Source organism: Cynocephalus volans, chromosome 7, assembly GCF_027409185.1.
Source record: "Cynocephalus volans isolate mCynVol1 chromosome 7, mCynVol1.pri, whole genome shotgun sequence".
NCBI lineage: Eukaryota > Metazoa > Chordata > Mammalia > Dermoptera > Cynocephalidae > Cynocephalus > Cynocephalus volans.
Genome location: NC_084466.1, coordinates 82,005,120 through 82,015,652, shown reverse-complemented (window position 1 = coordinate 82,015,652; position 10,533 = coordinate 82,005,120). Strand labels below are relative to the sequence as shown.

At 40.3% G+C, this 10,533-nt stretch overlaps 1 protein-coding gene across 1 annotated transcript; it reads left to right on the top strand.

Moving 5' to 3' along the window:
• Nucleotides 1-7,098: 7,098 nt before the first annotated feature.
• Nucleotides 7,099-8,119, top strand: LOC134382578 (mediator of RNA polymerase II transcription subunit 4-like; the record flags this gene model as incomplete). Its single annotated transcript, XM_063103260.1, has 1 exon — nt 7,099-8,119. A coding segment is annotated over one exon (480 nt), but the record flags the coding sequence as incomplete, so codon positions are not given.
• Between the last annotated feature and the right edge of the window lie 2,414 nt (nt 8,120-10,533).

Sequence of the window (10,533 nt, the reverse complement as noted above, 5' to 3'; positions counted from 1 at the left end):
GAGATAAACCAAGCACAGACAAAGAAATACCACATGTACTTAAAAGTATGAGTGGGAGCTTAAAATAAATAAACAAAGAATGAAAGAGAGATGCTGAGGAAAGCACCCTGCCCAACAGAAGGCAGAAACATGTCACAAACACTGCTGCCATGCAGGTGGTCCATCACAGCCACTACCACAGCCACTGCTGCTTCAAGTGTGGCTCACTGCCACAATAGCAGCCACAGTCACCATGCAGGCAGCCTGCCACCCACTTGACTGCATTGATGCAGGAGAATCATCAGCAAAGCCCAGGAAACAAGGAGGAAGTCTCTCTCCTCAAAGCTCATCGCAGAACAATAGAAGAAGCAACTGCTCTACTAGATAGCCAGACATCAATATACAGATACCAGAAATATGAAAAAAACAAGAAAATATGATACCACCAAAGGAATCAGTAATTCTCAAGTACCAGGCCCCATAGAGCAGGAGACCCATGAGATGAATGAAAAGGAATTCCAAGCAACAATCTTAGAGAAACTCAATGAGATACAAGAAGAATCAAACAACACAATAAATGAGAAAAAATATCCAGGATACAAAGGAGGAAATTTACAAAGAGATCAATACCTTAAGAAAAGAATGTAACACAACTCCTGGAACTAAAAGGTTCATTCAATGTAGAACCAACCAACAAACAAAAAACACAACCGAGAGCTTAAGCAGCAGGTTACAGCAAGTAGAAGAAAGAATTTCTGATCTTAAAGACAGTCTTTTTGAAATACCCCAAGCAGACCAAAAATTTTTTAAAAGAAAAAAGAATTTTTAAAATGAAGAGAATCTAAGAGAGCTAGCAGACACCCTTAGGAACACATATATCCAAACCATGTGTGTTCCAGAAGGGGAGGAGAGAGGAAAAGGCATTGAAAACCTATTCAATGACATAATAATGAAAAACTTCCCAGAAGTTTTATAGGAAGAGACATGGATTTTCAGATGCAAGAGGCTCAAAGATCCCCAAACAGATTTGATCCTAAAAGATCCTCTCTGAGACACATTATAGTCAAACTGGCAAAACTCAAAGACAAAAAGAGAATCCTGAAAGCAGCAACAGAAAAGGATCAAGTCACTGTAAAGGGGCTCCACCAGACTAACAGCAGACTTCTCAACAGAAGCTCTACAGGCCAGAAGAAAATGTGATGATATATGAAAATACTGAAAGCAAAAACTGCCAGCCAAGAATAACCAGCAAAGCTGTCCTTTAGAAAAAGGGTGAAATAGTGTATTTCCAGACAAAAAAAAGAAGAAGAAAAAAAAAAAAAAAAACTGCAGGACTTCACAACCACAAAAATAGAAAGAAACTAAATCTTAGCACCTCAAAAAACCAACAAACATTCAAGACAATAAAAGCAGAAGAAAGAAACAAAAGATACTTAAAACATTCAAAATAAAATTGATAAAATACCAAGAGTAAGACAATACCTTTCAATAACAACCCTAAATGTAAATGGATTAAACTCCCCACTCAAAAGACATAGACTGACTGATTGAATTAAAAGCTAGACCCAACTATAGGCTGACTTCAAGAGACTTGTCTCACCTGTAAAGACACACACAGACTAAGAGTGAATGGATGGAGAAAGATACACCATGCCAATAAAAACTAAAGATGAGCAAGAGTAGCTATTCTTATATTGGATAAAATAGACTTTAAACCAAAAACCATAAAAAGAGACAAAGAGTGTCACTATATAATGATAAAGGGATCTATCCAGCAAGAAAACATAACAATCATAAATATATATGCACCCAACACTGGAGCACTCAGATATACAAAGCAAATACTAATAGACCTAATGAAAGAGATAGACCCCAATATGATAATAGTTGGGGAACTGAAAACCCCTCTCTTAGCATTCGGGAAGTTGTCTGGGCATCAAATCAACAGAGAAACACAGTTTAAACTACATTTTAGACATTGGACCTGGCAGATATTTACAGAACATTTAATCCAACAACACAGAATGTACATTCTTCTCATCAGCACATGGAACATTCTCCAAGGTAGACCACATGTTAGGTCACAAATCAAGTCTCAACAAATTTTTAAAAATTGAAATCAATTCAAGTACCTTTTCAGATTAAAACTAGAAATCAATAACAAGTGAAACTCTGGAAATTGTTAAAATACATGGAAATTAAACAAATTGCCCCTGAACAACCTATGGGCCCAAGAAGAAATGAAACAGGGAATCAAAAAATGTCTTGAAACTGATGAGAACAAAGACACATCATAGCAAAACCTATGGGATACTGCAAAAGCAGTACTAAGAAGGAAGTTCAATGCAATAACTGCTTACATCGAAAGAACAGAAAAATCTCAAATAAACAATCTAACACTCATAGAATAGAAAAACAAGAACAATGCAATCCCCAAATTAGTAGATGGAAAGAAATAATTAAGATCAGAGCAGAACTAAATGAAATAGAGACCCCAAAGACAATACAAAAGATCAATGAGAAACTTCCAGTCAAGATGGCAGAATAGATGGTCCCCAGTGTCACTCTCTCTCACAATCAACCAATTTACAACTATAAAAAAGCAACTCCAGCCAAGGTGAGGCCACTAGAGCTCAGGGGAAGAGGAGGAAAGACCTATGGACTGCATGAAGGTGGGAGAAGCCATGATGAGAGAAAGAAAAAACCACCCCAACTGTTTCAAGTCTCAGCCACTTCCAGGCTGGAGCTGCTGAGCACATGGAGCAGGAGCTGGCAGAAGTCACAGCTGTGCCCTTTGGATGAAGTTGCTTGGAGGTGGCAGGGGAGAAGAGGACATTAGTGGCACCCAGGTCAGCAAGACCAGTAATAGGGATCCCATGGACCCATACAGGAGCAAGGAGCACAGCAACTGAAAAAAAGGAGCCACTCAGAGGCTGGTGAGTCATTGCAAGGGACTGGAGAATGGCCCATCCCATGGGAAGTGTTTGCAGCATGGGCGGTGGGGGAGACAGTCCCACTGAGAGAACACTGGGGCATAGCAAGGACAGCTGATCTGCCCCCAATCAGCACAGGACCACTCAGAGGAGACTGTTCAGTAATATAGAATTGCATGGGGTGCAGTTTGATGAGAAGACTCAGGCCCAGACCAGAGTTTCTATACAACACAGGTGTACCAGATCTAACAAGAGCTGGAAGTACCTATAAAGTCAACCATTAAAACCTGAGCTGCACAAAAAGCCTTCCCTAGGGAACCAGCAGCAAAGCAGCAATTTAGCTCAACCACAGAGCTCAAGAACTTGTCCCCCATTTTAGCTCAAGTACTGGTCCTCTATTTTAGAAGCAAGCAAAGCACAAGTTAGTTCAGGCACAGATTTAAGTAGTGGGAACAACAAATAATCCAAAACAGAACTGAAAGAAAAAAGTACCCACAACCAGAGGCAAAGTTTGATATTAACTAGTGAAGGTCTCATTTCACCAAAGAACGACTATAACACCAAGAAGGACTGGGAATCCCCTGGGCTACCAAGCCAGAAAGGGTAGACGGCTGGGGACCTCAGCCATGCCCCCCAATACCCACAATCAGCCCAGTGACAACCACCAAGTCAAGTGGTGTTCCTGAGCTGGGGTGGTGTGGGGTGAGGACTTTTGTCACACCCCCATGACATCTGTACCCAGCCCAGCAATGACCAAGCCACTGCTGGAAGCCCCTTGGTCTCCCTTGTGGGAATGAAGGGGGTGCCACAGGCCTCAATCCCTCCCCTCCTCCTTCCTCCTTCTTCCATCCCATTTCCTTTCCCTTTCTCCTCTCCCCCTCCCTCCCAACTGCTCCACAGCAGCATCATAGAATTTTAGAAATTAATATTAATAAAAAATAAATAAATAAAAAATAAACCTTACAAAGGTAAGGAGAAATCAAATTCATAACTATAGACACAGTATTTATAATTAAAAAATTTTTAATTAAAATTTTTTTCTATCCAAAAAAAGATCAATGAAACTAAAAGTTGATTTTTTTGAAAAGATAAACAAAATAGACAAATCATTGGTTAGGTTAACAAAAAAATGAAGAGAAAGCACCCAAATAACAAAAATCGGAAACGAAAAAGAAGACATTACAACCAATTCCACAGAAATAAGAAGAATCATCAGAGACTATTATGAACACCTATATGCCAATAAATTTGAAAACCTGGAGGAAATGCATAAATTTCTGGACACATACAAACTACCAGGACTGAACCAAGAAGAAATAGAAAACATAAACAGAACAATAACAAGCAACAAGGTTGAAGCAGTAATCAGCAGTCTTCCAACAAAGAAAAGCCTAGTACTAGATGGCTTTACTGCTGAATTCTATCAACTCTTCAAAGGAGAATTAGCCAAGGTAAAAGGGTTCAGATCCCCATACCAACCAGCCACTAAAAATAAATAAATAGGAATTAATACTAACACTCTTTAAACTATTCCAAAAAATTGAAAAAAAGGCTATTCTCCCAAAGTCATTCTATGAAGCCAGCATCATCCTGACACCAAAACTAGAAAAAGATACAACAATAAAAAAGAAACTACAGGCCAATATCTCTGATGAACATAGATGCAGAAATTCTCAACAAAATATTTGCAATGAGAATACAGTAAGATATTAAAAAAAATTGTAAACCAGGGTCAAGTGGAATTCATCCCAGGGGTGCAAGGATGGTTCAACATACACAAGTCAATAAATGTGATACACCACATCAACAAAATCAAAGACAAAATCCATATGATTATCTCGACAGAAAAAGCACATGACAAAATTCAACATTGCTTCATGATAAAGGTTCTCAGCAACTTAGGTACAAAAGGAAAATATCTCAACAGAATAGAAGCTATATAAAACAAACCACTGCCAATATTATTCTGAATGGGGGAACACTGAAAGCTTTTCCCTTAAGAAAAGGAAGAAGACAAGGATGCTCACTCTCACCGCACCACTCCTATTTAACATAGTATTGGAAGTACTAACCAGAGCAATCAGGCGAGGGAAAGGAATAAAGGGCATCCAGATTGGAAAAGATGAAATCAAATTGTCCATTTGCAGATGACATGATCATATATATAGAAAAACCTAAAGGCTATACCATAAAACTCTTAGAGCTGATAAACAATTTCAGTAAAGTTGCAGGATATAAAATCAACATGCAAAAATCAATAGTATTTGTATACTCCAATAATAAACTAGCAGAAAAAGAAACCAAGCACATTTACAATAGTCACCAAAAAAATAAAGTACCTAGGAATTAATTCAACCAAGGATGTGAAAGATCTTTACAATGAAAACTACAAATCACTGCTGAAAGAAATTAAAGAAGACACAAAAAGATGGAAAGACATTCCATGCTCTTGGATTGGAAGAATAAACATTGTGAAAATGTCCATACTACCCAAAGCAATCTACAGACTCAATGCAATCCCCATCAAAATACCAATAACATTCTTCACATAATAAAAAGAAAACCCTAACATTTATATGGAAGAAAAAAAGACCCTGAATAGCCAAAGTAATCCTGAGCAAAAAAATAAAGCCAGAGGCATAACAACACTACCTGACTTCAAATTATACTACAAAACTATAGTAACCAAAACAGCATGGTATTGTCATAAAAACAGACACTCATACCAATGGAACAGAATAGCAAACCCGGAAATCAACCCACATGCTTTACAGCCAAGTGATCTTTCACAAAGGCAATAAGAACATACATTGGGGAAAAGACTGCCTCTTCGATAAATGATGCTGGGTAAACTGGGCATCAATATGTAGAAGAATGAAACTAGACCTGTACTTCTAGCCATATACCAAAATCAACTCAAAATGGATTAAAGACTTAAATGTAAGACCTGAAACTATATAAACACTAAAAAAAAAACATAGGTGAAACACTTCAGGAAGTAAGAGTGGGCAAAGATTTTATGAATAAGACCCTAAAAGTACAGGCAACAAAAGAAAAAATAGGCAAAGGCAATTATATCAAACTAAAAAGCTTCTGCACAGCAAAAGAAACAATTGACAGAGTGAAAAGACAACTATGGAATGGGAGAAAATATTTACAAACTATGCATCTGACAAGTGATTAATATCCAGAATATACAAGCAACTCAAACAACTTAGCAGTAAAACAAAAGTAACCTGATTAAAAACGGGCAAAGGAGCTATATTAGTCAGGGTTCTCTAGAGAGACAGAATCAATAGGATATATTAAAATTATATGAGAGGGATTTATTAGGGAAATTAGCTCACGTGACTATGAAGAAAAGTTCCATGATAGGCCGTCTACAAACTGGGTGCTGGTAGCATGGATCAGTCCAAGTCCAAAGGCCTCAAAATCAGGGAAGCTGATGGTGTCTTTGGTGTAAGTTCTGGAACCCAAAAGCTGAAGAGTCTCCAGCTCTGATGTCCACGGACTGGAGAGAAGAGTGTATCCCAGCTCCAGCGGGTCGAGAGAGCTTCACCTCTTTCTTCTGTCTTTTGTTCTCTCTGACCCCCCAGCGGATTGGATGGTTCCCACCCACACTGAGGGTGGGTCTTTCCCACCCAGTCCACTCAGACTCTCATACTGATCTCTGCTGTAAACGCCTGCACAGACACACCAAAAAAGATTGCTTTACCAGGTTTCTCAGCATTCCTTCATCTAACCAAGTGGACACCTAGAATTAATCTTCACAAGTCCACCTCTTGTCAACTTGGTGTCCATATTATCTTCTTAAATCACACTTAATTTTCAAATTGTACAATAATATAATAGTTTTGCCTAACATGATACATTATACAGCATACAACCGGAAACTCATTAATCCCTTTCCGAGAAGAAAAAGGTAAAGTCCTTAACTGATATTTGACCTTCTCCCAATATCTTATAACTTAAAATTGCAAATACTATGAAGTAAGGTTAACAACGTTTAAATGCTGGTATAGGGCCGAGCCCGTGGCGCACTTGGTAGAGTGCGGCGCTAGGAGCGCTGCGACGCTCCCGCCGCGGGTTCGGATCCTATATAGGAATGGACGGTGCACTCACTGGCTGAGTGCCGGTCACGAAAAAGACAAAAAATAAAAATAAAAAAAATAACTGTACTTTACAAAAACAGCTAAAGGAAGCAGAACAAATACTGGCAACAGCTGTTTACCAAGCAAAAGAGAAACTCAAGTCAATAGAAAAAGCAAGAAAAGGTGCTATCTCCTCTGAAGAAATAATTAAGTATGCACATAGGATTAGTGCAAGTAATGCCGTGTGTGCCCCACTGACCTGGGTTCCAGGGGACCCACGGAGACCATACCCAACTGATTTAGAGATGAGAAGTGGGTTATTAGGTCAGATGAACAATCCTTCTACTAATGGTGTCAATGGTCACTTACCAGGGGATGCACTTGCAGCAGGCCGACTACCAGATGTCCTTGCTCCACAGTATCCATGGCAGTCAAATGATATGTCAATGAATATGTTACCACCAAATCACAGTAATGACTTTTTGTTGGAACCTCCTGGGCATAATAAAGAAAATGAAGATGATGTGGAAGTTATGTCAACGGACTCCTCAAGCAGCAGTAGTGACTCTGATTAAAAAAACATAAAAGAGTACAGAACTGAATACTGTGGAATTTTGTTTCTTAAACAATAGCAGGGAAATGTAAACTGCAAATGTATAAAGAATAGCCAGGTAAATATTGGCAATGGTGGAATTGTGCAGCCCATTAAAAATCAAAGTGAACTTACTTTTTAAAGTCAAAAATCATGGTTTCAGTGATAATCCACTAGGCAAATATTTGGAGAATAGTCAAAATTTACTGTGAAAAAAAGATTATTTGTTCAGTGCTGTCTTAACCCTGTTCTGTTCCAATTGTGCTGCATTTGTACAACTGTTTAAATAGTTCTGGAGATAAGATTTGAGGGAAATGACCCATGTATGTATGTACGTACCACTAATAGGCTCCCTGGAATTATTTAGAAAAGCATTTTTAAAAAAGGCAGTGGCTTACTGAATATGTGTCATGTTTAAAATAACAAAAACCTTCATTTGAAAGTGAAGTCTCTTGGCTTCCATTACAGGAACAGGGGAGAAATTGTCTAAATTTGTACTGTTTGTAATTATTGTAATTTTTGTAAAGAAATTGACTTCTGTTTGTAAAAAAAAAAAAAAAAAAAAAAATAAATGCTGGTATAAAGTCCGTAAGTCTCATGGTATAGATAGAGAACAAGAGGAACAAAAACCAAGATAATTGTTTAATATGTGTACAGTATATATACATAGAGACATATTCTTAACACAGCAGGGAGAACAATTACAATCCTCATCTCTGTAACTGGTCACGTGGTTAAAGCTGGCATTTATAACTTCCTTCTTCTACTACCCATTCTGTATTCCCTTTGCCTTCAGCAAGCAACTTAGCGGGTCACGATTCTTTACCTGGTGGAGTGACCCAATCCTTTATCCCTGAAGAGTCTGGGCCACTTGTAGTCTTTCCTGGATTTGGTTGTTGTAATTTTCCATTGACCTTAATCACAGGGCATGGTAGTACTAAGAGGCGTCCTAAGGGATCTCCTGTATTCCAGATATAATCTTCCTTACCTCCATTGTGAAGTAGTGTCCAACTTCCCCTCGGTAGTCTGGATCAATCACCCCAGCCAACACAGTAACTCCTTTCTTAGCCTGTTGACTCAGAGGCATGAGGAGCCCAAAGTGGCCAGGTGGCAGCCTTAACTTCCAGTTCCATGGGATCATTTTTGTGTCTCCTGATGGAAGCATTCCTCCCTCTGGAGCCAAGACTTCTAGGCCAGCAGAGCATAAAGTTCCTGGGACAGGAAGCAAAAAAATTGCTAATGGTCCCTAGGGGTAATGGTGAGTGGTGCCACTTACAATTCCACCCCTTGACTCCTGGACCCATGAATACTGGTTATGGGAGAGACAGTACCATATGTTGGCTGCTGAGACATAGAGCATAGATAGCCTTCTGGAGAACTTTGCTCCAGCTTTGCAAGGTATCGTCATCTAGCTGGCACCATAACTGTGACTTCAAAAGGCCATTCCACCATTCTATCAGACTGGCTGCTTCAGGATGGTGGGGAACATGATAAGACCAGTGAATTCCACGAGCATGAGCCCATTGCCGCACTTCTTTAGCTGTGAAGTGAGTTCTTTGGTCAGAAGCAATGCTGTGTGGAATGTTATGATGGTGAATAAGGCATTCCATGAGTCCATGGATGGTAATTTTGGCAGAAGCATTTTGTGCTAGGAAGGCAAATCCATATCCAGAGTACATGTCTATTCCAGTAAGGACAAAAGGCTGTCCCTTCCACAATGGAAGCAGTCCAATGTAATCAACCTACCACCAGGTGGCTGGCTGATCACCTCAAGGAATGGTGCCATCTCAGAGGCTCAGTGTTGTTCTCTGATGCTGGCAGAATGGGCATTCAACAGTTGCTGTAGCCAGATCGGCCTTGGTGAGTGGAAGTCCATGGTGCTGAGCCCAGGCATAACTTCCATCTCTGCCACCAAGGCCACTTTGCTCATGAGCCTACTAAGCAAGGACAGGGGTGGCTGGAGAAAGACATTGACTAGTATCCACAGAACGGGTTATCCTGTCCACCTGATTAGTAAAGTCCTCCTCTGCTGAGGTCGCCTTTTGATGAGCATTCTCGTGGGAAACAAATATCTTCACATCCTTTGCCCACTCTGAGAGGTCCATCCACATACCTCTTCCCCAAATTTCTTTCTCACCAATTTTCCAATCACGTTCTTTGCATGTCCCTGGCCATCCAGCTAAACCATTGGCTATGGCCCATGAATCAGTACATAATCACACATCTGGCCATTTCACCTTCCAAGCAAAGTGCACAGCCAATTGCACTGCCCAAAGTTCTGCCCATTGAGAAGATTTCCCATCACCACTATCCTTCAAGGATACCCCAGAAAAGGGGTGCAGTGCCACAGCTGTCCACTTTCGGGTGGTGCTGCATATCGTGCAGGGCCATCTGTAAACCAGGCTCTATCCTTTTCTTCTTCTGTCAACTGATCATAGGGAACTCTCCATGAGGCCACAGGTGCAGGCTGGGGAAGAGAAGGCAGTGCAGCAGGAGTAGGAACCATGGGCATTTGGACCATTACTTCATGTAGCTTACTTGTGCCTTCAGGACCTGCTTGGGCCTGATCACGTATATACCATTTCCATTTGATGATCAAGTGCTGCTGTGCATGCAGCACTGACCTGTGGAGTCAACCTTATGACTTTCTGGGTCAGATAACACCCAGTTCATGATGGGCAGCTCAGGTCGCATGGTAACTTGGTGGCCAACAGCAAGTGTTCAGTTTCTACTAAGGCCCAATAGCAGGCCAAGAGCTGTTTCTCAAAAGGAGAGTAGTTATCTGTGGTTGATGGCAGGGCCTTGCTCCAAAATCCTAAGGGTCTCCACCGTGATTCACCTATAGTGGCCTGCCAAAGGCTCCATACTGCATCCCTATCTGACACTGACACTTCAAGGACCATTGAGTCTGCTGAATCATATGGCCCAAGGGGCAGAG